General features: G+C 56.7%; 2 protein-coding genes across 3 annotated transcripts in view; one reads left to right on the top strand and one right to left on the bottom strand.

Annotated features, from left to right (window-relative positions):
• RXRG (retinoid X receptor gamma) overlaps positions 1-27,345 on the bottom strand; it is a 112,097-nt gene that overhangs the window by 73,629 nt on the left and 11,123 nt on the right. The window lies entirely within an intron of this gene.
• LRRC52 (leucine rich repeat containing 52) lies at positions 1,645-9,542 on the top strand. The gene is made up of 2 exons (XM_037035318.1): positions 1,645-2,260; positions 9,217-9,542. Exons 1-2 carry the CDS (start codon positions 1,645-1,647, stop codon positions 9,540-9,542), a joined length of 942 nt encoding a protein of 313 aa, XP_036891213.1.

A 27,345-nucleotide genomic window follows, 5' to 3' on the forward strand; every position in this document is an offset into this window, starting at 1 on the left:
GGGTCCCACTGCTTCTGTGGGACCGTGTGTGTGTGTGTGTGTAGAATGCAGACAGCATCACATGCAAACTAGCGGTGCAGTCTCAGAGAGGCACCTTAGCAGCAAAAGGCCCCTGCTCACCTCAAAGGGACTCCCCCTTTCCCCATCTTCTCTGTACAAGACAGAAACAGTGGCGCCCCTCCAAGTTCAAGACCCTGTTGGGAACGGCCCTGCCTGGTTTCAGGAATTGTAACTGCCTCCCACGGCTAAGTGAGCGACCTCCGGAATGTGAGCCACAGGAGACAAAGCTTGTCTCTGGCAGCAAGCGCTGCTTCTGCTTCTTCCCCTGACCCCAAAGCATGGTCGATGTCCATGGTGTGTATGACCCCTTGGAGAGGGGCAACCTAGGCCAGACACGATCACTTGGGAGGCCATCATGGAAGGACTCGGGGGGCTGCGACAAAGAGGGAGTGATGGGCCCTCGTCCCCCCACCTATTGTGACATAGCCCGAGTCCCCATTTCCATTGGGAGAAGTGCTTCCTGGCTCTAATCCACTTAAGCCTAAAAACCTGTGATGGAGAAGGCGGTGCAGCCCTGTGCTGGAAAGGGTGGGTATCGGAGTAAATCAGGCCTAAGAAAGAATATGTAAAAATCCTGTGAAACCTGCTTTGTTTAGAATGCTCTCATTTAAATGATAAGGGTCCAAGCCAGAAGTTTGTTCCTCAAAGTTTTGTGGGTCTGTTAGCTATCTGTCCCTGACTGAGAATAAGCCCTCACAGTTCTTTGAATGATATCTATTGTTTGAGCCTTACCTGTATTCTTGTGCAAATGAACCCAATAAAAGCCCCTTGAGGAAGGGGCTCTTGGCCCTCCTTCTTTGAGGGATCAGCCACTTTTCCTCCCCAAGCAGATCACGTCTTGGTAGTGTTTACTTTCATCCATGACACACGGGGGGACTTGCGAGGAAAGTCGCCCCCACAAGACCCCTCTGAGGGGGAACCTTAAACCAATCACTTTGCTCGTCAGTGAAGCAGGGAGTGGGACTGGAGATTCCCACGTTCCCTCTTGGCCCACAGATACGGGAGTCCAGTGTAACCTAATCCTCTGCCGCGGGGAGCTGTCTCACACACACACACACACACACACACACACTCACACACACACCCATGCCAAAGAGCCCGAATCCCCCAGGGGACAGCCGCGTACCCACACACAAACACCCCCCACACCCCCGGAGGGAGAGGCAGCTCCCTCCGCCCAGCCCTCTTCTGAGGCTGCTGACATCACAGAGGTGCCCAAGGGCAACCTCATGGTCAGGTGGCTGTCCCCAGGCTCTCCTTCACTCCCAAGTGTGGGGCAGGGGTGAGACCTCTCAGAGCTGCCAAGCAGGCCAGCTGCCAGGGCGACCTGGGAGCGCGCCACAGGCAGAGCCACCCGGGGAGCGGCGGAGCCCTAGGCCTCGCATCTCAGCTTCTACAGTCGGGTTCTGCTGTAATGGAAAATCGCTTTGCACCAGGCTAGAGGGTTCCAGTTCTTTCCGGCGCCCCTCCCCCGCCTGAGCCTGCCCCTCCGCAGCCTTCAGATCGGAGGGACAGCTCTCGCCTGCCCGCCCACTGACGGAAGGTGGGAGGAGAGAGAGAGTGGTGGCTCGGTGCCGTCCCACGATGTCCCCTGCCCCAGGCCCTGGGTGGCTGCTCCTTTCCTTCGGCATGGGGCTGGTGTCGGGGTCCAAGTGTCCAAACAGCTGCCAGTGCCAAGCCCAGGAAGTGGTGTGCACGGGGGCGCAGCTAAAGGAGTACCCCCCCGACATACCCCTGGACACCCGGAGGCTCTACCTGGACCACAACCGCATCACCTTCCTGCCGGCCATGAACCTCGGGCTGCTCAGCGACCTGGTCTACCTGGCCTGCCAGAACAACCTGATCGGCCACGTGATGGACTACACCTTCATCGGGGTCTTCAAGCTCATCTACCTCGACCTCAGCTCCAACAACCTGACCTCGGTCTCCCCGCACAGTTTCTCCATGCTCAGCAGCCTGGTGCAGCTGAACCTCTCCAACAACCCGCACCTGTTGTCTCTGAACAAGTACACCTTCGCCAACACCAGCTCTCTGAGGCTCCTGGACCTCCGGGACACTGGCTTGCAGACCTTGGACCACGCTGCCTTCCAAAACCTCCCCACGCTGCAGACGCTGTACCTCAGTGGGAACCCTTGGAAGTGTAACTGCTCCTTCCTGGACTTCACCATCTACTTAATCGTGTCCCATCTGGACCACCCAGGTGAGGGCGCGACGGGGCAGTGGGGGGCGGGCGTGTGCTGGAGTCAGAGCCACGGGCTCCAGACAAGGGGGAGTCAAAACACAGGAGGGAGGGGGCCTGTGGGCGAAGCCGATGGAATGAGAACACGCTGACTGCGCTGCAGGGCCCACCCTTGGGCTGGCTGCGGGGACAGTGGGGACAGTGGGGAGGTTCCGGAAGAGGGATTCAAAGAGCTGAGATCTGGTCCCCAACCTGGCACGTGCTCACAGCAGGGCTGCCCTTGGGAGAGTCACCGTTTGCTCTGGGCCCCCATTTCCCAATCCCCGACGTGGGGACAGTCATATCACCGAACACACGGAGGTGGCGTGTCAACGCACAAGGGTGAGTGTGGAAACGGCGACAAAGGAAGAGAGTAATACAAGGACACTGTATCCCACTGGGAAAGACTTTGATCTGCTCAATTCAGATGCCGGCTTCCAGGGCCCAAGCACATTTGGTCACTCTCAGGCAATAGAAAGCCCAGGGCTGTGGTGTGTACATGGCAGGGATAGGCACTGGGGGGGACACATGAGCCCTGGACAGTGAGAGAGGGGAGGGCCAAGGCAGGGAGCGGCTTTGATACGAGCCCCCCTTTGTCTTCAAGACGCTGACCTCCTCAGGCGGCAGAGGACGGCCTGAATCCGGGTCTCACCTGGTGGGTTTCCAGGCCAGTGGCTGCCACTCTGTCCACTGCCCCCTCCCTTCTGCCAGGGCCCCGGGGGCACCCTAGCGCCTCTTCCCCCACCCTTCAGACAAGTATAAGAATAGAACCAACCGGCCGAGTTCTGGCACACCGTAAGCATTCCATAAACAAACGCTTGGCAGATGTGGAAGGATGGAGCCAGGTGATCCCGGGACGGGCACTGGGTGTCGGGAAGGGTCAGCACGCGTGGTGCGGAAGGACAGCGCGCCTGTCCAGAAGACACAACTGCACAGGCACCTGTGGGTACAGGTGGAGTGGGGAAGTGGGGCAGCAGGTCCGGGGGCTCTCGTCCCGGAGAGGGTGGGACAGAAGGCATCTCGGAGGGAGCTGGGCCATCACACAAGTTATGGACCCAGGGGCTCAGCCCCTGGAGAAGAAACCCAGAAGCCCAACCAGACCTGGTCTCAGCTGGGCCCTGTGAGCCCCCTGGCGTGGCCAGCCACAGCAGGGCAGCTGTCCGTCCCTGGAGACCAGCCCCCCACCCCTCCAGAAACGGGTGTGGGCGTGCAGGTGACTTTCTGGGGATGAGGGCAAGGAGGCCAGTCCCACTGTGGGACGGACCTGGCCTGGGGTGAAAGTCACGAACTTTGCATGCGTTGCGGGGGGCCTGCAGGGCACGAGCAACGCCTTTGCTCCAATATCTCCCTGTCTGAGGCCTCCCCAAAGGGGAAAGGCTAAAACGAGCGGTTTGGGGTGCACCTGTCTGGGTCCCAAACAGTGCTCTGATCTTGAAGAGGACCCTGCAAAAATAAGGAATCCCTGGCCAGAATGACGCACCAGCCCCTAACTCTTTACCAACTCTTGCTTCAGAGGATGGAGGAAATTGTTGGGAAATCCCATTAGCTGAGATTTATCTGCAACACTGTGTCACCTTGAAGAAAACCGAGTCCGGTGAAAGAGATGGAGAGGTCACCAGACAAAAGGCCTCAGGGCAACAATGCGTCTCTCCCGTGTCACATTCTGGTTAAAGTCGCCCCCCACGGAGAGGTGCAGGAGAAGGTGTTCCCTTCACCAGATTTCACGGCTACGCTGAACAGGAACGTGGAAGCCTGGTGCCATTACCAAAGGGCTCCCTCTAAAGAGACCTGCCAACAGGACACGCTCAAATAGCTTGAGCTATTTGAGGCACCGAAGGCACCGAAATCCAGCCGGGCTCCCAAAGGGTCCGCGTGCTCGCTCTGCAACACAGGAGGACATTCCGGCGGAAGTGCCGCCCCGGCCGGCTGCCAGGGCGCTCTGAGCCCTGCTCCTCCTGATCGATCTGGAGCTGAAATGGACGCACGGAGCCCATTTCCTTTCTGGCAGAGATCAGCAAAGAGGAGGACCGGCTCCTGGGGGGAGCTGGAATTTTCCGGTCATCAGAGCTATTTGAAGGTGAGAGCGGCAACTGAGCCCCGCCGGGACAGCGGCACTCCCTCGCAGGACAGGGTCCGGGCCTCTCTGGATGCTCTCAGAAATGCAAAGGGGGGGGCCTCCTGCACCCATGCCCCCCACCCCCAAGGCCTGGTCCAGTGCTGCCCAGAGGGAACAGTCCAGATCTGAGCCTGCCGATAAACTGGCCACATGCAGTCACTGAGCCCTTGAAATGCGGCGAGTGCGACCGAAGTCCAGGGACTGGACTTCCCATTTCACTCCACTTCCATTGCTCTAAATAGCCACGTGAAGGGCCAGCGGCCACCGCGTGGGTCCGGACCACCGTTTAACAGGATGCCTTCGAATCCAGCCTCCTCACAGCACGGAAAGCCCCTGCCATACAAGTTCAATGCTCCTGCTGGGGCCAGGGGAGTCACACCACAGTCCCTTCACCTCGAATGTTGATTGTATGTTCATCACATGGACAGGTTGTTGGGGTGATTGGATCACAGAGAGAGAGGTCACAGTTCCTGACTTCAATAAAACAAGCCAGGGAGAAAGTACTGTGGAAGCCAAAGGGCACAGTCCTGGCCCCACCGTGCCACTGAATGATTTGGGGTATCTTCCCTCTCTGAGCCTCACCTGTCCCTGAAGGGAATAGGGTCACACACTCTCTTAGGCCCCCCTAGCTGGCAGTCCAAGGACCTAAAGAGAAAGGCAAGGTGCACTTAGATGAAGTGAGAGGAAGCTAGTGAGCAGGCAGATGGGGTCCCAGACGAGCCACAATGGGTCTGTGCTGAGATCACTGTCCCCAGAGATGAGACGATGGTCACACAGCCAGGGGTGTGATTAAAAATTGGGCAGCCTGTCACTCCTGGGCTCCCCACCCTGTCCTAAGTGCCCTGTCTTTGACTAGAACCACATCTCTACTGGCTCCACCACCTGCACCCGCCCCCCCGGGACTCGGTGCCCCGCCCTCTCCTCCCAGGCCTGGCCTGCTCAACCAGCAGCTCTCCAGCTCGGGGAGCACGGGAGCCCCAGGCCCAGAGCTCCTGCTTCAGAGAGGCGCAGAGGCAGGCGCACCTCGGGCCACACCCCGGGACCCCCATGCCAATGGCCTGCGTTCTAGCCCCTCAGCAGCTGCTCTGACCTGGTTGGCACAGAGACGTTAGTGGGTGATGTTTCCAAATGTCTCCCTCGTGCTCGGCGTCCCCATTGTAACTGGGAACAATCAGAAACCGAGAACTCACAAAGGGACAGGTGCCAGGGGTGGGCGTGGGGTGGTTTCAGGACAGAGGGAACCTCGGTGTCAGCTGTTCAGTGACAGTCCCCAGGTGGTCTGGGCAGGACTGCCACAAGAGGGGGGCGCGCAAAGCCACTCGGGCAAAGACGGCTCCTTCCGTGCTGCTCTGGGTTGAAGCCGTTTGAAGGCCCCGTGACCAGAGAGCACCTTCACCTCATTCTGAGGCTGTTCCTCCCCCACGGAAGGCTGCTGTGACTGGGTCACCGCCCCACGACCACCCACCCAGTGCACAGTCACCCGCAACTCGCCGAAACTCAGATTTCCAGAATGAACTTGGTCCTCACATTCTTCCCCTGCCACAGCGCCAGTCCCCTGCAGCCGGGAGCAGACACTCCCCAGGCTGTGCAGGGCTCTGCTCACCTGTGTCCCCCACCTGATCTCGAAGCCCTGGCCTGCGGCTGACAGCGGGAGGAGCAGCCCCAGGGGGGCAGTGAGGGGCTGAGGGGGGACAGCTGTGCCAGGGGTCCCTAAACCACCCAGAAAATCTGAGAGACCAGGGAGGCGGCACGCCTGTGCGATTCAGGAAGAGTCCCAGGGACTGTCCACGGCCCAGCCCAGTCGGGATCCCTGACCCTGGGTGCCCTGAGGTTCCCTCAAGCTGGGAAACGCCAGGCCTCTTGCCCCTCCGAGCGCCTCTTTGCTCCAAGGTTCCTACCTACGAGCAGCATGTGCTGCCCGTGGAAATAAATAAGGGGGGAGGTTATGTTTCCTTAGGAACGTTTGCAGGAAGAATTTAAACATTAATGACACCTGTAATTATACCTGGGCTCTTTAACTGGGGCGAAGGCCTGGGGCCCACGGCGCGGGGTGGAGTGCGGGCGTGCATGGGCCCAGGCACCTGTCCGGGAGGCCAACGAGGTTCGGCAGTGCGCAGCGCACACAGCGGGACCTGGGAGGGGTTTTGTAGGAGCCAAGGAGATCACGCGGGCCAGAGAGGGCATGATTTATAAACAATGTGTTCCTTCTGTAGCCCGGAAGTAATTAAAGCTGCGCGGCAGGGTGGTCGAGAGCAGAGGTTAATTTTGCAAAGCGCCTCCCGTGTCAGGCACTCCGAATCAGCGGACGGGTCTGTCACCCCCGAGTCGTCACACCAGAGCAGGGAAAGGACGGGCAGTCCACCAGCTAGAGAAAGGAGAGGAAATAACCAACGAGAAGGCAACAAAGTGGAGGGAAAGGGACATCAGGAAGCAGGCGAGCAGAAGCAAGCAGTTACTCTAAATGTCTTGGTCTAACATGGAATGTTAATGGACCGATTCAAATACAAGGTTTGCCCGACTGGACAAGAAACAAATCCGCCTTGAATGTAGACACACAGAAAGAGTAAACAAACACGGAAAAAGATACACAGNGCGGACGGGTCTGTCACCCCCGAGTCGTCACACCAGAGCAGGGAAAGGACGGGCAGTCCACCAGCTAGAGAAAGGAGAGGAAATAACCAATGAGAAGGCAACAAAGTGGAGGGAAAGGGACATCAGGAAGCAGGCGAGCAGAAGCAAGCAGTTACTCTAAATGTCTCGGTCTAACATGGAATGTTAATGGACCGATTCAAATACAAGGTTTGCCCGACTGGACAAGAAACAAATCCGCCTTGAATGTAGACACACAGAAAGAGTAAACAAACACGGAAAAAGATACACAGTTGCACAGTTGAACCCTAACCCGGAAACTCGATCCGGCTCTTCTCCTGCCCTGGGACGGGGCGGCCCTGAGGGCAGCAGCGTCACTTGAGATGGCAGGAAAGGGTCAGGATCCCAGGAAGAGGGGGCGGCTCTGGCCTCCCCCGCACCTCACTGGGGGCGCAGCTTCACTGTGAGAGGCGGAGCGAGGGCGCAGAAGCAGAGCGCCACACGCCCCGAACTGGTGACTTGAACATCCTTCCCTCAATAACGAATAGACTGCTACTAAGTAGGAGACACAATGGTCCGGAAAACTCGACAGAAAGGCAGCAAAGACCAAGAGTCAGGAAGGGTACGGAGGGCTCTGTAAAAACCACAACCGGGTCAGCGGCCCTGGGACCAGGGATTCGGCAAAGAGCCCACACGCAGTGTTCCAGGGCCTGGGCCCAAGCTGCTACAACCAACTTCAGGTTCGGCCAGAAAGCACTTTCTCAGTAAATTTCAGAGCCCTGAAATTATAGAGGGTATGTCTCCGACCCCAGTGGACTTCTACTAGAATGTGATAATAAAAACAGTACTATGGAATCCCCAAATCTTTAAAAAATTAATGAATTCTTCCCATGAATGATGGTTCTTATTAACAGGGATGACGAGGACCAGACATGGATTCCATGAGCTCAGAGCCGGCCTTGCAGGCTAGAACAACGGCCCCCTCTCCTGGGGTAAATGACCACCATCAAGTTAGCATGTGGTGGGGCAATCGGGATGCTCTGAAGAAGTGCCACAGAGGCGTTCAGTGGTGGGGACAGTCACGTGTCCTCTGAGCCATGGGGATGAGGTTGGAGAAGGCCTCTTGGGAAGATACATTTGCACTTGACCTCGAGGGACAGAAAAAAAGCAATCTTGATAAATGGGGGTAGGGGCAGTGAGGGGCACTGGGTGAAGAAGGAGAGAAACGAAGGCAGCTTCAGGCAGGACGAGGGAGAGGAGGGCGCTGACGTGACAGGACCTGGGAAGGGAGAAGCCAGGAGGGGAAGGCGGACAGGGCAGGTGCTCTGGGCTCCGAGGGCCCAGAGGAAAGTGGGGGTTGGGGGCTCTGAGGCAGAGAGCCGGGGCAGATCTGCGCTCGATGAAGGAGACCCTGGGCGTGTGGGAAGTGGCCCGGAGCTGAGAGACTAGGAACCAGTGGACGCCTTGCAGTGACAGGGAGCGGGGCGGGGACAGAGGAAGTGGGTAGAAAAACCCAGGCCCCCTCCCCCCACAGCCCCCACACCCCTCGCTTCAGAGCCGCCTGACAACGAGATAAAATCACCACCCAATTGCTCCTTCGAAGGTGAAGCTCTAAACAGAGAAGAAGTGGTCGATGCCTGGTCGCATCTCTGCCGCCCAAGTCCCCCAGTGTGAAAGCCGAATAAACCTTCTGAGAATCAGAATGTGATACCCCCACCCCAGGCACACCCAGCTCTTCCAAAGTCCATGGTTTCCTTTCTCAGCACGTCATTCTGTACCGGTTCCCAGGTGGTGGCTGGGGCGGTGACCCGAGCCCCTCCTGCTTAGAATCCCTGAGGAGCCACCTGGAGCCTCCCCTGCTGGGTCTTGGCACCCACCCCACCCTTAGGGGGAGGTGGGGGTGCCTCCTGGCTGAAGCCCCAGAGCTCCTGAACCAGGCCAATGGAGACACTCTGAAGGGTCACTGTGTCCCCTGCCCCCTGCCCCTCCCCTCTCCTGACATCTCCAGGGCCGCCCCGAGGCCGCTGATTACACTGTCTCCCACAAGCATCTTCCTTCCCTTCCCTTCGTCCCAACCCCCTGCACTGGAGATGCTGCGTCTCTGACGAGGCCCCCGTGGGGCCCCCAGGCCACACCTGGAGCAGCGAAGGAGGGTCCAGGCTGCCCTGTGGCCTTGGGACCCCGGGAGTTAGTCTGCCGTTTCAGCGTTCTGCCTGCTGTGCTTTTCCTCCAGATGGTCAGAACGCCACGTGCGTGGAGCCCACGGAGCTGGCCGGGTGGCCCATCACGCAGGTGGGCAACCCGCTGCGGTACATGTGCATCACACACCTGGATGGCCCGGACTACCTCTTCCTGCTGCTCATCGGCTTCTGCATCTTCTCGGCGGGCACCGTGGCCGCCTGGCTCACGGGCATGTGTGCCGTGGTCTACCAGAGCGCCAGGCGCAAGTCCAGCGAGGCGGAGGAGGAGGATGAGCACGGGCAGCGGGTGGTGGTCAGCCGGCGGATTTTCCAGAGCAGGGTGAACGCAGGCCAGGATGGCTTCCCACAGCTGATTTAGCAGCCGGGGCCACCCAAGGGTGGGGCTGCCGGTCCCAGGCTCCTGCCCTCGCCCTCGCCCTCGGTCTCCCTTCCCACACCCACAGAGCGGTCCTGGAGGTCGGAACTTATCACTAAAATAAAAAGTTTGGTTGCCGGTTCACAGGCTGGTCCTTTCCCACTCGACCTGCCCACGGGCATGGCTGAGGGCTCAGCAGGACAGCAGACCGAAGCCCAGAAAGCCTGGGGCAGCACCCCCTGAGCAGGCGGCTCCACCCTCTGCCAGGTGCCGGAGGGGACCGAGACATGTGGGGTGCAAGGTGCACCCTCCGAGGGTAAACAGTTTGGGGGAAGCAAGGGTAAAATGGATCAACTGGAGGAAAACACCAGAGCCGAGAGCTGACATGAATGCAAGTCACCTGTGGGCGTGTGCATGCCCCCTCCTAACGAAGGCAGCGACCCCACGACGTCCACACGAGTTCACAGTGACAGAGTGCGGCCTGGGCACATTAAAGACGGGACCCCCCCAGACGGTCGGCAGCAAAGCCCCCCAGAGGCCACGCGCTCCCCTTCACACGAAGTCGCCTCCCACCCCGGAGCTGTCGACATAACCGATGTCACGATGGAGGTCAGGGTGAGAATGTCATACACTGGGCGGCACTTACACAAAGGGAGGAGCGGACAGGAGGCGACCCATTTCAAAACCAGGTCCCCCCAGCAGGACCGCACGAACCCCCAAAAGAGTACCGACTGGGAGACTAGCATGCCACAAGCTACGATCCTTGCTGAGAGCAATTAAAGATGTACATAAAAGGAAAGGAAGATGGAGCCTCCGCCCCATCTTCCTGGATGCGGAGGCTCCAAGCTGCCGAGGTGGGAATCGTCCTCTGGTTGATTGACATGTTCAGTGGCGCGTACACAAAATCCCGGGGGGCCTTCGGCAGAAGCGGACAAGGGGTTCTGACACTTCCATAGAAACGCAGAGGACAGAGTCGCCAAAACAATCCAGAGAGAGAAGAACCGAGTCGGGGGACGTAGCCTGGCTGACCGCACAGCTCGTCAAGGCTGTGGCCAGGATGACAGTCTGTGTGGCCAGGATTGGGGCCAGGGGCAGGCGCTGGCTGCCAACAGGCGTGAGGAGCCTTTCGGGGTGACGGCAGCGCCTCCCACTGGGGGGCGGCAAGGGCTGTGCAGCCCTGTCAATCCACAAAATCTCACCGACTCGTCCACATAGGACGGGGAAGTTTACGGCGTGTAACTTACACCCCTGACTTTTCAAGGGTCTCGGCGATGCCTCTGCAAAGGGCCTCGGATGTGTGTCGGAGGAGGCCTGGCGGGTGGGCCCCCAACCGCCCTCCCTGCTGTCCTCTGCGGAGGCCGCCAACACCCCTCTCCCAGCGGGAGGCGTTTCCCTGGCAGCCGGGCACCCAACTCTCCACCTGCGGGACGCCGCTCCACCCCAGCACGGGGCTCCAGCAGCAAGGCACCTTGCGGGAATGCGGAGAAATGCCTTGGGACTTCGGGGCCTCTGTGGCCAGGCGAGGAGAACTCTGTCGAGAGCACACAGCCGGGCCAGCTGCAAGGCTGTCTCCGAACAACAAGCCATCTCTTCCACGGCATCGCCTGGACCCCGAAGACAGCCATGCCCCCTTCAAAGCTAATTCCCACACGTTAATGCCGTCGACACCCCCAAGAAACGGGTGGAAAGCAGTGATTCAGACCAAAGTCGGCCCCCAACCAGGAGGAGGAGCCGGGCACCTGACACCTCCCAGTCGGTCAGACTGGGTTTCTTCATAGTTGCCTGCAGCCCTGAAGCTGGGGGGCGGGGGGTGTGTAAAACACCCGCTCTCAGCGAGGTTTGACCTGCCATCCCCAAACACACCACACGCCAGAGTCCGTGTCCGGCCTCCGATCTCTCTCGGTCTCCGTGGATTCTCTCTCGGGCCAAGGTCAGCAGTTCCGCCAGGGCACTGCAGTCCCGTGGCCGGCTCCTGACCCCGGGCCACCCCGCAGCCCAGGCGGTGACGCCAGAGGGATGGAGTCCCAAGACCTGGGTTACTACGAGCTAGGAAAGGGGGTGAAATTGGGAAAGCCCTCCCTTGAGAGTGTGCTGTGGCTCATCCGGTGTGTAAGGGGCATTCGTGGTCACTGTGCTGTTCTGGCCGGACCAGAGCAGCGCCCAGAATCCCCTGGGTTAGAGGTGAAAGAATCAGCCGTGAAGATCCTCAGAAGTCGCACCCAAGGTCTTTGGCTGTCGCCTCAACTTGACCTCCATCAGCAGAGCTGGTGAGATGAGCATGGACCCCTCCCCCAGGGGCTGTTTCTGAGGGGCTTCTCCTGGGTGCCACTGTGGGCTCCCCGTGTCGCTGACGCCCTTTCCCTGACCTAATGCCACACGAGAGAGCAAAAACCTGGACTAGTGCCTTGGCCTTTTAGCCCGTGAAACACAGCACACTGGACAGCTGCGGCGGCGCTGGGGCCACAGAAGGAACAGGCAGGTCTTCAAAGCAACCTGGAAAGCAAATGCAATCTTCGCTGCAATTCCTGTACAAGGCCCCAGAGGGCGCCCCGTTCATCTTCTTCATCATCATCATAACTTCTCCAAACCCTTTCCTCATCTCTCATCAGGCACAGAGGCACTTCCAAGTTCAAGTCCACCCTCCCCAAAGGCCCCCAAACCACCTCTCAAGTCTCAGCCCCTGTTCTGGAATGCTCTGCCTCCCTCCAGCACAGCCCTGCCCACGGACGCAGCCCAACCATTCAGCTCCCTCTCCTTGTCCCCTGGGACCCAAGGGACAGAAGCGGCTGCCCCCCACCCCCCACTGAGAAGCTGCTCTCCTTCCAGAAGAAAAGGGTCTGGACGGGAACTTGTCCCTCGGTCCCGTGTGCTCACCGCAGTACAGACATCCAGGTGCCTGAAGTCGGAGGGCCGGGTTGTCTGTGTCTGTATGTGACGTCAGTGCAATCAACCTTAACCTGCTGGCGTCTCTTTTATCCCCTACTTTTTTTTGCATGGATTGGTGTTCTAACACCGAGTTGTCATTTGTCGGTTTTATGAACTGTACGGCCGGGTAACAAACTGACGAGTGTGCAGCGTCTGTCTGTGTTTTCTCGGAAAAGTCTTGCTTTCCGCCGGGCTGGGAGACTTCTCGCAGCTCACCAGCGCAAGCCTCTAATCAGCCCCAATCGCTGCAGCGCACTTTCGCTGATTTTATTTTATCTTTTTTATCGTTTTTTTTTTCCGGAGGCCCCTCCCCTCTGGCTGCCCTCAGCCTGTTTCCTTGGTCCCTCTACCTGGAAAAGAAGGTGGGGTGATTTCTTCCTCATGAGGATTAAGTAGAGACGCCTTTGCCTGCTTTGCCAGGAAAACGAGCCACAAGTCAGCCTTAAAGGGCCCCAAAACGTAATTCGAACCCTGCTCGCCTTAATTCTCCCCCACGGTTCGGATATTATACACGCACCGCCAATCGCTACAGAAGGTTTGATAAGACACTCAGAGATATGAAATGGTCCGTTTTCTCAGTCGGTCCCTCTTCACAGTCCGGGATGGAATCCTAAGGTGGGCCACCTAACTCTGCCAACTCCTTCTGGCACACTCTGTATGGCGGGACTCTTTGAAGAGACACCCCCACCGCCCATTCTAACTCTGAATTCCTAATCCTCAGCCCAGGCACCCCGTATAATTTCAAGCCTCTGCTAGCCATCCCACAAAAGATACTTCTGATGGACCCCCCTAGTCAAAGGGGACTCCCACTAATGTTTAATTACAGAAATCAAGCCGCCCACCGTCTCCAAGGTCCTACCGAGCAGCAGGCAGAGGCAGCAGACCCGGGCGACGTGAGGGCGGGGAGTGGGGTCAGCAGGGGAAAGACTGTGGGAGCCAGGACCCAGGGGACAAAGGCCCGAGGAGGAGACACCAGGCCCTTGCACACACACACACACCAGATCAACTCCTCCTACGACTCGATGTTGTGAGCCCGTGGATCCCCTGCTTTCCGGGGAAAACACGCCAGAAGGCGTCCGTGTGAGTGAGTCAGGTTGGATGAAAGGGGGACGCAGGAAGGGAATGTGAAAGCCCAGGGGGTAAGGGGGGGAAGGAGGGCGGCACCGAGAGCTCGGGTCTAATGTACCTTTGACCTCCACCCTGGGGATGTGGCCCCGGGGCCAGGTGGAGGGGAAGCCCTCAGCTCAGGACAGGGGGCGGGGGCGGAGGAGCCTCTTTTAGTAGTTTTGACCTTGGCTCAGGATGCCTGCCAGCTAGCCAGTCACTGGGTCGGGGAGGAAAATGGGCAAGAGAAGATGGGGGAAGCCACCGGCAAGAGGCTTTTAAAGAGACTATCGAGTTGCTCTTTGCCAGACTCCACGCCCGGCAGGTCATCAGTAACAAACTTAGTCTCCCTGGGTCTTCCCCCAGGAAGACATTCTGTGGGACCCTCGGGCTCACAAGGGTGGGCGGTGAGGACTCTGCTGGCAAGGAGGGGCGCAGCCCCGTGTGAGCACATGAGAAACCACAGGCTCCTACGGACCAGACCGGACGCTCCCGTTATAAGACTGAGACCTGATGTGAAACCCAAATAAACGTGACGCTGCTCGGCATTTTCCATCGGCCTCCTCGGCTTAGCACCGCATTCAGCACACGTGGCCGGAGAGATCAAAGGAGCCCGGTGCAGGGAGGAAGGAAGGCCACATCTCAGAAACTCCACTACCCCGATAGCATTTCAGCCGCAGCACAGACGGGCACCAGCAAACCGGGCCCCGAGTCCTGGCAGCGCCTCCTCGCTGTCCCTCCTGGTTCCATCTGTGAGTCATGGGAAAACCTGGAAACGCTGTACAGCCACCAAACATGAAGGTGTTTCCAACGGACCCGGGATGCTGTTCCAAGACAAGCAGCTTCTCTCCCGAGATCTGAATACCTGCCCTCCCCACCGGCACCTTCTCCGCGTGGCCCCTGCAGTGGGGAGGCCGCCTTAAACATCTGGAGAAAAACTGGACTGGGTGGCGAGATGCCTTAGAGGGCTGTTGATTTCCCCCCAACGAGGACAGTTTTGTCCTTTGCAGCGTATCTGAAGACTCGGTATCCGCCCACGCCTGCGATTGCAGGCGCTGACTCCACTCAGAGTTAACTCTTCTCAAACTTAATGCCGGGGTCTTCGCCGTCTGGCTGAGAGGCCATACGCTGTGCAGATTCTGACGGGCATGCATGCATGCACTCGATAAACAAACACTCAACAAGACATGACACCTACCTGGAAAACACCCCCATGACCAGCAGAATGAGGCATAGAAAAGTGGTGACGAGATGACCTTATCGGAGACACATACACGCACATCAGGTAGAAAGCACTCACGGCCCTGAGAAGGGGCAGACCAGGTGCAAAGCCCCCGTGAGTTCAGGTCTGGGGGGGGGAGGCGGGGAGCAGAATTGCTCTATGGGAAAGTGGTGTGTCGGGTGGTTTCTGAAGGGAGACTGCAGCCTCAAGGGTAAAAGGCATGTGCACCCGGGGGGAAGTAAGTGGCGGATCTGAGAAGCAAACAGGAAGCTGGACGTTGGTCAGGCATATGACGTGGGTGGGGCGAGAGTTGTTAAAATAAGCGAGCTCGGTTTCCCGGTTGGACTGTCTTCAATCCAAGCAGAGGAGAGAGGAGGCGGTGTCTGCAGATCAGCAATGACAGCCAGACAGTCGTTGCTTTGGGTGCTGGCGGCTTATTGCAGTTTTTTTTTTTAATTNTGAATACCTGCCCTCCCCACCGGCACCTTCTCCGCGTGGCCCCTGCAGTGGGGAGGCCGCCTTAAACATCTGGAGAAAAACCGGACTGGGTGGCGAGATGCCTTAGAGGGCTGTTGATTTCCCCCCAACAAGGACAGTTTTGTCCTTTGCAGCGTATCTGAAGACTCGGATATCCGCCCACGCCTGCGATTGCAGGCGCTGACTCCACTCAGGGTTAACTCTTCTCAAACTTAATGCCGGGGTCTTCGCCGTCTGGCTGAGAGGCCATACGCTGTGCAGATTCTGACGGGCATGCATGCATGCACTCAATAAACAAACACTCAACAAGACATGACACCTACCTGGAAAACACCCGCATGACCAGCAGAATGAGGCATAGAAAAGTGGTGACGAGATAGACCTTATCGGAGACACATACACACACATCAGGTAGAAAGCACTCACGGCCCTGAGAAGGGGCAGACCAGGTGCAAAGCCCCCGTGAGTTCAGGGAAAGCTGGGACTATTCCCCGGGGGAGGGGGGGGGAGGCAGGGAGCAGAATTGCTCTATGGGAAAGCGGTGTGTCGGGTGGTTTCTGAAGGGAGACTGCAGCCTCAAGGGTAAAAGGCATGTGCACCGGGGGGGAAGTAAGTGGCGGATCTGAGAAGCAAACAGGAAGCTGGACGTTGGTCAGGCATATGACGTGGGTGGGGCGAGAGTTGTTAAAATAAGCTAGCTCGGTTTCCCGGTTGGACTGTCTTCAATCCAAGCAGAGGAGAGAGGAGGCGGTGTCTGCAGATCAGCAATGACAGCCAGACAGTCGTTGCTTTGGGTGCTGGCGGCTTATTGCAGTTTTTTTTTAAATTATTGATTTTAGAGAGAGGGGACAGGGGGAGAGAGAAAGAAACCTTATTTGTTGTTCCACTTATTGCTGCATTTGCTGGCTGCTTCTTTTTTTTTTTTTTTGCCCTGACTGGGGACTGAACCCACAACCTTGCTGAATCAAAAGGATGCTCTAACCAACTGAGCTACCTGGCCAGGGCGGGGTGCTAGGGACTTCCATTCCAGGTGACAAGATAGAAAACCCCAGAATAGCTGTTTCGACACGTCCTTCTAACTTAGAGACGGCAGGTCCTGCTAAGGGGAGAGGGTAGTGAGAACATCACCTCCCAGGTGCCACAGTGAACCGGCAAGATGAGTTTTCGATGACTGTCAGCGGCCTCTGTCTTCGGAGGGTCTTGCTATTTTCCTCGCCTTGAGGGACGGCCCCTCTGCCCTCTCTGTCCCCGCGGCCTGGCCTTGGGATCCCCTGCTGGGGGCTGGGTTATCCTGCCCTCACCCTCCGGGGCCCTGCCCCACGCCCACCTCCACCGGGCAGGCAGCTGGACTCTGGGCCTGAGCCTCCTGCCTCCCCAGGTGCTCCACAGTGGCAGCAGCTGTGTCCTGGGTTTCCTCCAGCACACGGGGGGCTGGCACTGAACTCCACCCTGGGCTCTTTGATTAAAATTCTCTTCCACGTTGTGAGAATGAGCCATAGAAAATTTCAAAGCCCAAAAAAGGAAACTCAACTCAGGGGACTCGCGGCGCAGAGGGCAATGACTTAGACAACGCTGCCACCTGCAGGTCAAGAGTGGAAGTGCTGCTGGTCTGCTCCCAGGCCCGGAGTGATTTCACAGAAATCTCGTGGATCTGGAAAGGGCGGTTGCTGGATGTATTGCCATGATCAGTGGGGCGTCAACAAGGAGTTTTTTGTTGTTGTTGTTTAAATATTTATTTATTTATCTTTAGAGGGAAAGGGAAGGAGAGAGGAAGAGAAACATCAATGTATGGTTGCTTCTCGTGCATCCCCTGCTGGGAACTGGCCCCTGCCTGGAATTGGCCTGCAACCCAGGCATGTGCCCTGACTGGGAATCGAACCGCGGTCCTCTGGTTCGCAGGCCCGCGCTCAATCCACTGATCTACACCAGCCAGGTAACAAGGAGTTTTTGACGTGGATAACACAGCCAAGATCACCGCGGGCCTAGGGGGCAGGGGCCACAGCAGAAATGAGGTTCTGGGAATGTGGAGGAGGGCATATTAGTTCAGACCCTAACAGAGGGAGGGAGTGGGCGGGGAGAGCATTTGGGCAAAGTAGCCTGCTGAGACAGATGGATGAGGGAAGAGGAAGAGGTCCGCTCCATGCGGAGGCCCCCCGTCGGAGCAAGAATCCGGTCACTGGATGCGTCAGATTCAGTCCCTAGGGGGGGATGGCACATCCTTTGAGCTCGAAAGGCCAGCCAGTCCACAGACCCGCAGACGCTCACAGCCCAGACACAGGGCGCCCATCAGAACGGGGTGCTCTGCTCCCCAAGCCCATTCCACGCTGCTGCCCATGGCCACCGGGCCGCCTGTGCTCACCGCTCAGCGGGTTTAGGGCAGACAGTGAGTCTCCACGGTTTGGGTCACAATCTCCTGCTGGGTGTGAGCCAAGGGAAGCCAACACTTTCGGTTTAATGTTTGAACAGAAGGACGCCTGAGAAATCGGGGACCACGGATGCTCTCTCTCCAGCAAGGGGCTCTTCCTTTCCTCTTTCCCACCCCCTTCCCTGGCGCCCCACCCCCCCGCCCCCGAAGTCCTCTGCCTGGCTGCAGACACAGTAGCAGTTCGAAGCTCCGGGGACCACTGGCTCCCAAGGCAACTGGGCACCTGCGACGCGGCTCATCCGAACTGATACCCACCATATATGCAAAATACACACCAGGTTTCTAAGACTGCATACAGGCATCGAAATACAAATGATCTCGCTAATGACTTTCATGTGGATTTCATGGTGACATGATGTTATTGGGGGTCTATTGGGTTAAGTGAAATATATTGTTGACATCAAGTGCATTCCTTGAAGCGAAAGGTCGCCATTGCGGTTCCCTTCCGGGCACGTGCCTGGGCTGCAGGTCCTGTCCCGGGAGTCGGAGCGCATATAAGAGGCAACAGCTCCAAGTCTCTCTCCCTCCCTTTCTCCCTCCCTCCCCCTCTCTCCGAAAATAAATACATAAAATCTTTCTAAAAATTAATTGCATCTGTTTCTTTTTCCTCTTTATGGGGACCACTAGAACATTTAAATCACCCATGTGGGCAGCACAGTATTTCTATCAGGCACCGCTAGTTTAAGGAGAGCGAGTGTGCTTTGGTGAATGGGGGCATTTCGTACGTTAATTAGTGCGTGACTGCGGGCAAGAGTCCGAGGTCTGTTCCACCGGCAGCTCGGTGCAGACGGCTGTAACTCGTAACCAGGAGTCACACTGTCAGGAACGAATGAAGCCCGATTTTTCTCTGGCTGTGTGTCTCACAGGTGACAGGCTTGTTCCCTAAGTATCCCAATGTCCTCACCCTGCGGATTCCATTGATAAGAGTGTAATGAATATTCAGGAAGCTCACGGCCTCTCGAAGCACTTTCCTCCCCTTCCTTTTGTGAAAGAAAGTCAAGGCTCTGCTGCCTGACGCCCTCTCCAGCCCGAGGCATCTTTGCCCCTGTCAAGTTGGATGCTTTTGAAAACACGGAAATCTCTCTGAGAGCTAGACTGTCGCCCTGTGAGGATAAAGCGGTCCAGCCCCCAAGGCTCATTCCTTCCCAGACTAATTGGGCTTCCTGGAAGGTTTTTCCGAATCTCATCCAAAACAACCCTGGAAAAGCGGCCTTCGAGAAACCGACAAGGCCACAAACTCCTTAAGATAAGGAGCAAAGTTCCTAACCAGAGATGAGGACGGGCTCCGGCTCTGTCGATGGCTCCCCAGGGTGACAAACCAGGGGTCCAAACCACATGGAGTCACCTCCTTGCAGAGCCCTCAGGACGGTGGCCCGGGCACAGCGCCGGGGCCAGGCTGGGCCCCACCCTCTCTGCAGGGCCGATACGGATGAACTGATTTCTCAAGTTCACCTTGGGAACTAGAGGCTGAACCTCAGCTCTCCACAGAAAGGGACACACCCCACAAGTGAAGTCGAAGGGAAAAATAACCTTGGACTGAGGTCTCCCAGAAACCCACTGGCAAGTGCAGGGTGCGCCTCCCCGGGATCTGCTGCCAGCATCTCTCAATTTTCCTGTTATGTGTGATATTTTCCATGGATGAGACCAGAGATGCTGGTCGTAAATGATAGTCAGATGTTCCAACAATTTTGCTGCTGAAACATGATAACTTCCAGAAGCCCCTTTTCTGTGCCCCGTGTCTTTGGGTGAGACCCACCGCCAAGAAAACGAATTGTACAAGAAGAATGGCGATTCACCAAGAAACCGCACCGCGGCGGGTCTGAGGCAAAACAAAAGATCGCTAATCGGAAGCAGGCCCACTTGGCAGGGTCACGGAAAGAACGCGCGCCAGGCTCCCAGCGCCCGGCTCCGTTTCTGAGTCAGTAACCACCAGCTTGTCAGGGAGGGTTGTGGCTAAAGCTGTGAAAGACATGTGCTGAAAGCTTTCTCGCTGCCCTTGAATTCCTGCACTTGTGGTCGGAGTACCGCGCCACACGTGTGCAGAACGGAGAAGGCTGGCGGGTTGGAAGTGGGCCGGCTGCGAGGAAGCACAACACATAAAATCTTCACTTACAAAGCCAGTCCATTAGGAGCTGATTATTTATATTAAAAAAGGGATTCAACATCAACATCTGAAGTATGATTTTTCCTGTTCAGATATTAGGTGGAATCGCAGGAAATTGCCAATGTCATTGACTGTTTGGACCAAATGGAACCAAAACTCTGGCAAACCCATGTCGGTCAAACTACAGTTTATGAACAAAGGGGCTGGAAAAAATAAAAATGGAGAGAATTAGGAATCCCTACTAATTTCAAAGTGACAGAAATAAAGTTTTTTTTTAAGATTTTATTTATTTTTAGAGAGAGGGGAAGGAAAGGAGAGAGGGAGAGAAATATCAACGTGTGGTTGCCTCTCTAGCGCCCCCTACTGGGGACCTGGCCCACAAACCCAAGCGTGTGCCCTGACTGGAAATCGAACCCACAACGCTTTGGTTTGCAGGCCTGCACTCAACCCACTGAGCCACACCAGCCAGAGTGAAATAAGGATTTTTTAAATACTTCCCAAGTGATAACTCTCAGGCAACACAAAAATATTTTGTTCAACATTTTCCATTTTGACCTACAAAACTTTTCAGTAATATACCCAGAGACAGTTTTATGCTCCATACTCCAAGACGTAGTCAGTGACAGCTAAGAGTTTTGGCAATAAATGTGGCACTGCCTAAAATAATAGTAATAAACTCCACATTTCTGTGCAGGATCTGGCAGAGGTAACAGTACTGAGTGTGATTGATAGATAGGGGACGTGAACATCCCACCAAAGACAGACAGCACTTTGAACATGTCACCTGAAATGTCACATGGTGTGCTTGAGTGTGACGGTGTTCTGTTGCAGAATTACATGCTTATAATTTTGTAATAAAAATTTTTAAGTAATAAAAAAGGGGTGTTATTTGTGCTAGACCCTGTATTTTTCACATTTCAAAGCAGCTTGAATTGACATGAACGTATTCAGTAAGCCATGACCCCAAATCCTTCGTGAAAGTGAGACAAAGAAGCAAGAGAGAAAGGAGCAAAAAAAAAAAAAAAAGTTAAGATGAACTGATTTGGATAATCAGAACTGACACACCCAAACGCAGCTTGCTCTTCAAAGGTGTCCCAGTGGGAAGCTGTACGGCGACCTCCAGGTGGCACTGTCCCCTTGCCCAGAGTGGTAAGGCACAACTGCCTCCAAACCTTCCGGGGAAACCCAGCACATTCCACACAGCTCTCCTTCTCGCTCCTATATTCCAATCTGGGATCAACCAGTGGTTAACCTGCTTATTTTGCAAGCTCGGTCCAAAGGCCTTCAGGTTATTTGCTAAATTACCTGCAAAATGTCTCCAAACCTGTTGACTGTACAACACCAAGGGGAACCCAAAGGTGCACGGTGGACTTGGGGTGATGAGGATGATGTCCCTGTAACCATCCTGGTGGGGGATGGTGACAATTAGGGTTGCCTGTGTTTGGGGGGTGGGGTCAGGAGACGCCATGAAAGCTCTACACTTTGATTCTGCTTTGAACCTAAAACTACTCTAAAAACATAAAACCTTAGTAAAAAGAGAAAAACTAGCCCTGGCTGGTGTGGATCCGTGGATTGCATGCTGGCCTGCAAACCAAAGGGTCACAGGTTTGATTCCCAGTCAGGGCACATGCCTGGGTTGTGGGCCAAGTCCCTGGCAGGAAGCCATATGAGTGCAACCACATGCTGATATTTCTCTCCCTCCCATTCTCTCTGTCTAGAAATAAATTTTTAAAAATTTTAAAAGAAAAATTACATACATAAAAATAAACTTGAAAAACTACTCTCAGATAAGGGAAATGTGTCCACACTGAGGCTACCCACAAAGCCCCCACTTTCCCTTTCATTCCCCTCCCTTCTCCACCCCTTCCATCCAGCCTCTAAGAACAAAACCCAGGCACAGCCTTAACCCAAGGCGATGGGGAATGAGACCTCACATCAGGTCCCCCACAGCGGATGACCCCTTCCTCGCTCCCCACCCAGCCCCCGTGACTTCATAGTCTTTTGCTCCTTCTGCACTTAACGTACCTGGAAATTTCAGAAGGTCGCAGGGATCCCCGAGGTGACCTCCCTTGTAAGAAACACACGAGGGCACTAAGCAAAAGATATCTAGCAAGCATATAAAATAACCAGTGGGAAATGTGTGTGCTTTTCTCAGAGAAGAGAGAAATGAGGGAAAGGCTGAGTGCCCTGTTTTCAGAACGACTGAGTTTGTTAAACAATTACATTGACCACAGAATCGTATTTCTTAGGCCCATGTCAAGGCAGATGGATTTCTCCTTTAAGACTGACAAGTAACTGGGGTAGAGGGGAAGTGGTGGGGAGAAAATACAGACAACTGTAATTGAACAACGACAAGGTAATTTATGAAACATAAAAAAAAGATGGAGGAATAAGAGTAAATACTCGGGACACAGAATGAGTGTGAAGCCCTCCCTCGCTGAAGAAAAGAGGCGGCTGAGGCCGGGCCAGCTCTCCATCAATCCGGAAAGGTTTCCTGGAAGAAGGGGTTTTGTGTCCTGGCTCGTGGGGTCTGCGCCGGGGCCCGGGGCTCTGCCACACTGCGCGCGCTGCCCTGAGTTCCGTGGTTGCTAAGGCAACAGGCATCCTCAGTGATGCCGGAGCAACCTGCGACTCCACAGCGGCTTCCGCGGTTGCTAGGGCAACAGGCTGCATCGCCCACGCACCAGCTGTCAAATCTCTGACCAAAGGGCTCCGCCCTCTCCTACGTGTTCTCCAGGACCCACCAATCAGGCGCTGCTACGTAATAATGCCCGAAGCTGAGTGACGGTTTGAGGAGCTGCTGGGAGATCACACCTGGCGAGACCCTCTGGGGGTGGAGCAGCTAACTGGTCCCCAGTCCCAGGGGTTGCTCCCAGAGCCAAGAAAAGAAAACCGCCCATCCTCATCCTCATCCTCATCCTCATCCTCATCCTCACCACCTTCATTGCTCCAGGAGGGCGCAGGTGCCCCAGCGACCGCGCACGACCGCCGGATGTTGGTGCTGGGCCCAGGAAAGACTTGGGCAGGTCGCTGAACCAAGGCTGCGCGTAAAGAGGAAGAAATGCCGTCCGCAAACCAGGGAGCGCGGAGAGGCGACCGGTCCTCCGCCAGCCCCGTTCCGCGTGCCGGAGAGGCACTCGGAGTCAGGAAGAGAAGCGACCACAGAGCAAGGACGAGGGGGACGTTTCTAGGGTCTGGGAGGACGAGAACCGCAATTCTCCCTAGTGCAAACAGGGGAGAATTTCCTAAGCCGCCTCTCCGTGGGTAAATGGCCCTCCATCTCCACGCGCGAAAAGAAGCCGCTGCCCTGGTGGAGAAGGTTGAGGCTGCTTTATTAGGTGACTTATGCCCTGCAAGCCCAGGGCGCGCGTGGCTGCCAGCCCAGAGGCCCGGCGCTGAAGGGGGGGTCACAGGACCCCGGGTGACGGGAAAAAGGCCCAGCCGGCCCCGCTCTGAGTGGGAAGTGCTGCGCTCAGGCCGCCGGGAACGTGGCCGGTCCTGTGTCACAATCACGTGGCGTACACCTCAGGATGGGTTTTTCTTTTTCTCCATCAAACGCACGTAAAACGGGAATCGCTCTCAGCGGCTGAGACCTCGTCCTTTTTCCGAAAGCACACCTGTTCTAAGAGGGGATGGTTTTGCAAAAGCCTCCATGTGTGCGGCATCTGTCATTTCCTTGTTATTTATTTACTTATTTAGTCCTCAGCCAAGGATATGTTTATTGATTTGAGAGGAAGGGAGAGAGCGAGAAGCATGGATGTGAGGGAGATACCTTGATCTGTTGCCTGGCCTCGGCGCCCCCACCCGGAACAGAACCGGCACCTTTTGGTACACGGGACGCCGCTCCAACCAGCCAAGGCACCGAGCCAGGGCCATCCTTGTACTTTTCAAATCGCTGCGACCCCTTCTACTCCGACAGTGCCGGCTGACTGTCCCCTGCTCTCACAAAGGCCCTGCCTCCCCGGAGGCAGGTCCCCGGAAGGCCCTTCCCCGCTGCTGCACCACTGCGCTGGGTGTGTACTTCTTTTGCAAGCTGGGCTCTGATTCCCGCAGAGGATGCGGTGATCCGGAGCTGCCTGGGCAAGGAGAGAATTGCTGTCTGCGCAACTCTCCTCCGGAAAGGAAGGGTCCTCCCCCCAGCCGCGGATAAACCGCAGCGCTGTCGACTCTGGGCACTGCTGGGTGTCTCACTCGGTCCTGGGAAACCGGCTTTACTCTAATCCACTTCCGTGCGCAGCTCTGCCGGGTCAGGTCTCTCCGCGTGTCCTCGGAGCTTCTCTTGGTTTGTGTTCGAGCTCCAACAGCAGGCGTCGAGGCTCACTCCTGGTTCTCAACAGCTCTCTGAAACCGGACGCTGGAGCCAGGCGCTGGAAAAGGCAGGCGGCACTTGGCTTCACCAAGGGGGACTTAAGGAGCAGCAGGCAAGTTTGTTTCCTGGCCCTTCCTCCCTCTTTTAATGCGGCTGACCCACCCTCGGGGTGTTTTAAGCCACTCCGTCCCCTGAAATGTATTTAGAGGAATTACATGGCAGGCCTTGAAGCCATTGAAGGGAACGGGCAAGGCAGTAACCGTCCCACAGCAGATGCCCTGGTTCACAACCTGCGTCATCTACAGGGCCCTCCGAAAGCCCTGCCTTGGGGCAGAGTCCAGCTGGGCCTGGCCTCCTTCATGTATTAAACACCAAGAACTCATCCCTGTGTATTCCTGACCCCATACAGCGTTTGAGAAGAGGAGAATTCAAAAGCGAAGAACGCCGAAGTGGTGGGCGTCCACCCCAGGAGCAGCCAAGGCCCCAAGGAAGAAGCCCACCCACAGGTGCAATCCCAGCGCTCTGCACAGATAGATGGTCATATGGGGGAGACAGTATGCAGAGGGGGGCGTCACACCAGCTCAGGCACCTGCTCTCAGGTGACCCCAGACAAGGTACTCAGCCTCAGTTTCCCAGCCTGTGAAGCTCGTTAAGATGAAACAGGTTAATAATACAGAGTGCTTAGGGTGGGGCCTGGCTTTTGAAAGTGCTGAACAGGCACTAATTGTTGCTAGTGCAAAGCCACAAGCCCACACGCATGGCAGTCTGCCCCACGTGTGAGCCTCTGGGCAAGGAGAGTGGCAGTTTGTCATACTGACTTGTCCCTTTCTTGCCATGGGCTATACTTGGTGTCCAGGCTATGAATTAAGCAAATAAGCTTTTGCTTAAAATCCAGCAACGGCATCAGAATCCATTTTCACATCTGTTGCAGTGCGGGGGCTGAACAAGAGCCCCCCTCCGGGGAGGCTGGGACCACCCCCCAGTGGTTCCCCAGTGACTCCATGCGAAGCAGCAGCAGCGGAGGGAGAAATCCATGAAGAGGTGCTCTGTGCCCTGCCCACCTCGGGGAGGGCTCCACAGTCAGATCCTGCTGCAGAGGTGGTGGAAGCCGTGCCCTCTGACCCTGTCCCCGACCCTCCACTGGACTTCAGCCCTGCTGTGGGCACCACTCAAGCGACTGGCTTTGAAAGGAGCAGCTGCAACAGGAAATGCAGAGGGAGCAAAGTGGAGCCTTCGGTGGGAAGTGACAAGGTGGCCACGGTCGGGGCGGGGGGCACAGGACGGCAGCCAGAGGGCTCCCTCTCTGTGGGGCGACTCCGTTTTGCTCGGGACTCCCTTCCATCATAAACGCCCTTATTCCGGACGCAAGTCCTAAGGGCAACTATGGCTGCCCCCCCTTTCTGCCCCACTCCCCACCTGTGGGCTTTCTCCTGCCCTGTCCCTCTTTTAAAACAATGTCTATTCTCATTGCTCCACCCCAGTGTGGACCCTGATAGCTGGTCCTATACTCAGCGACTGCCCCGTTCTGGCAAGCGGGCTCCCTGGGGCACCTCCAAGTCAGTGGAGGTCAGAGCAAGGCCCACAGATTAGCATCCCCTCACCGCCCCCCCCCCACCATGCAGCTGGGGTCCCAAGGCTGTGGGTGCACCGTCTGTTACCTTCCGAGTTCCCTGAGACGGGCTGTCTCTCCGGCCCATCAGAGTTTTCTAGAGGGTTTGACGTTCTCCAGGGGACACACATGGGGCGTTACCAGTGGGAGGGCAGCACTTCACTGTGCGGGTTTGGGGGGTCAGGGCCCAAAGATGAGGGCCTCAGAACCGGGAGGCTGGTTCCCGTCTGAAGCCAGCCTTGAGTCTGCAGGCCAGTTACCCCGTTGTTCCGAGTGGCACCTCCTGATCTGTACAGTGTGGGGACAGCCGCCTTGTAGGATTTATGACACGCAGAACGTCTAATGCAGTAACCACTCCTCCCCGCTTCTCCCCTCTGGTGCATTAGACGTTTAGTGCCTTCAAATGTGAATGACACCCTCTGCTGTGTCTCATCCTCATGGTGGCCCTTTAATGGAGGAGGAGCAGCACTGACTAACAGCACTGTCCCCGATCGCAGGGGACGGGGAGCCATCAGAGTGAAGCTGGGTTCCCGCCCCTCTGGGCCCTCCCTCGTCTCCTGGCCCTGCCGGCCTCTCCAGGCCTCTCCAGGGGTGCACAGCCTCCTGCCTCTCAGCTGAGGGCCAGTGGGAGAGGAAGGCTCGGCCTTGCTCACACTTCATTCCTCAGCCCGGCCACCTCCTCCTCGCAGAAACCGCAGACACTGCAAATGCCAGCATCAGGGACCCTCGGGACAGAAGGTGACAAACTGCAGGAGTCAGTTCTCCCCGCTCACCCTGCCACCTGCCCCGGGCACCCCCAGCCAGGGAGACAGGCTGCGGGACACCTGCAAACCAACCCCATGCCCCCCGCACGCCTGAGCCCCGGAAGACTCTGGATGGGGTTGGGCCTCTGGTGCCATCCAGAAGCTCCCCTATCAGCCCTGAAGGACGGAGTCACCCTGACCTTGACCGCCAGCCCCTATGCTGCGCACAGACTCAGACGCAGGAAACAAAGCTGGAACTCACGCTGATGTCCCCAGGGCTCAGACAGGAAACAGGGTGGGAAAGGAGAGTTTGTCCAAGAAAACCAGACACGCGGAGTCAGGGATATTACATTCAGTGAAAGAAATATGTTCAACGGATGTTACTGTGAGGGAATAAAGCCTGTTGGGGTCCCTGGGATGCATGCGAGCCCTGGATGAGAGGTCGCAAGGACCAGTCCTCTGTGAGGAATGAAGTGGCCACTGGGGAAGCAGGCGTTTCTGCCCTGCTCCCCGAGGATCCACGTGCGGGACTGAGAGAAGGCCAGTGGCTCGGTTTCTTTGGCAAACACCTCATGGCCTTGGTTGAACGCTCCCTCTGGCCGTGCTACAAAGGTCTGCTGGCTGGGAGCCCTGGTCAACAGAAGGAAAAGGTGCCCTAGGGCACATCTGGAAAGAGGTGGGACCTCATCCCCCTGCGCCCAGCTCTGGACCAGCGATCTCTGTCCTCTGGAGACCGTCACGGCCTCGCGCTGGCCACGTCCCCAGGTCCTGCCACTCTCCCGAATGCCAGCATGTGCGTGGATCTGCATGACCGCCCACTGTGCGCTGCGATGTAAAATCCACTTCTGACGGTGAGAGATTGGAAAGCACAGCCCCAGCTGTCATCTC

Source organism: Sturnira hondurensis, unplaced genomic scaffold (genome assembly GCF_014824575.4).
Source record: "Sturnira hondurensis isolate 20B ecotype Veracruz unplaced genomic scaffold, ASM1482457v3 Scaffold0022215, whole genome shotgun sequence".
Taxonomy (NCBI): domain Eukaryota; kingdom Metazoa; phylum Chordata; class Mammalia; order Chiroptera; family Phyllostomidae; genus Sturnira; species Sturnira hondurensis.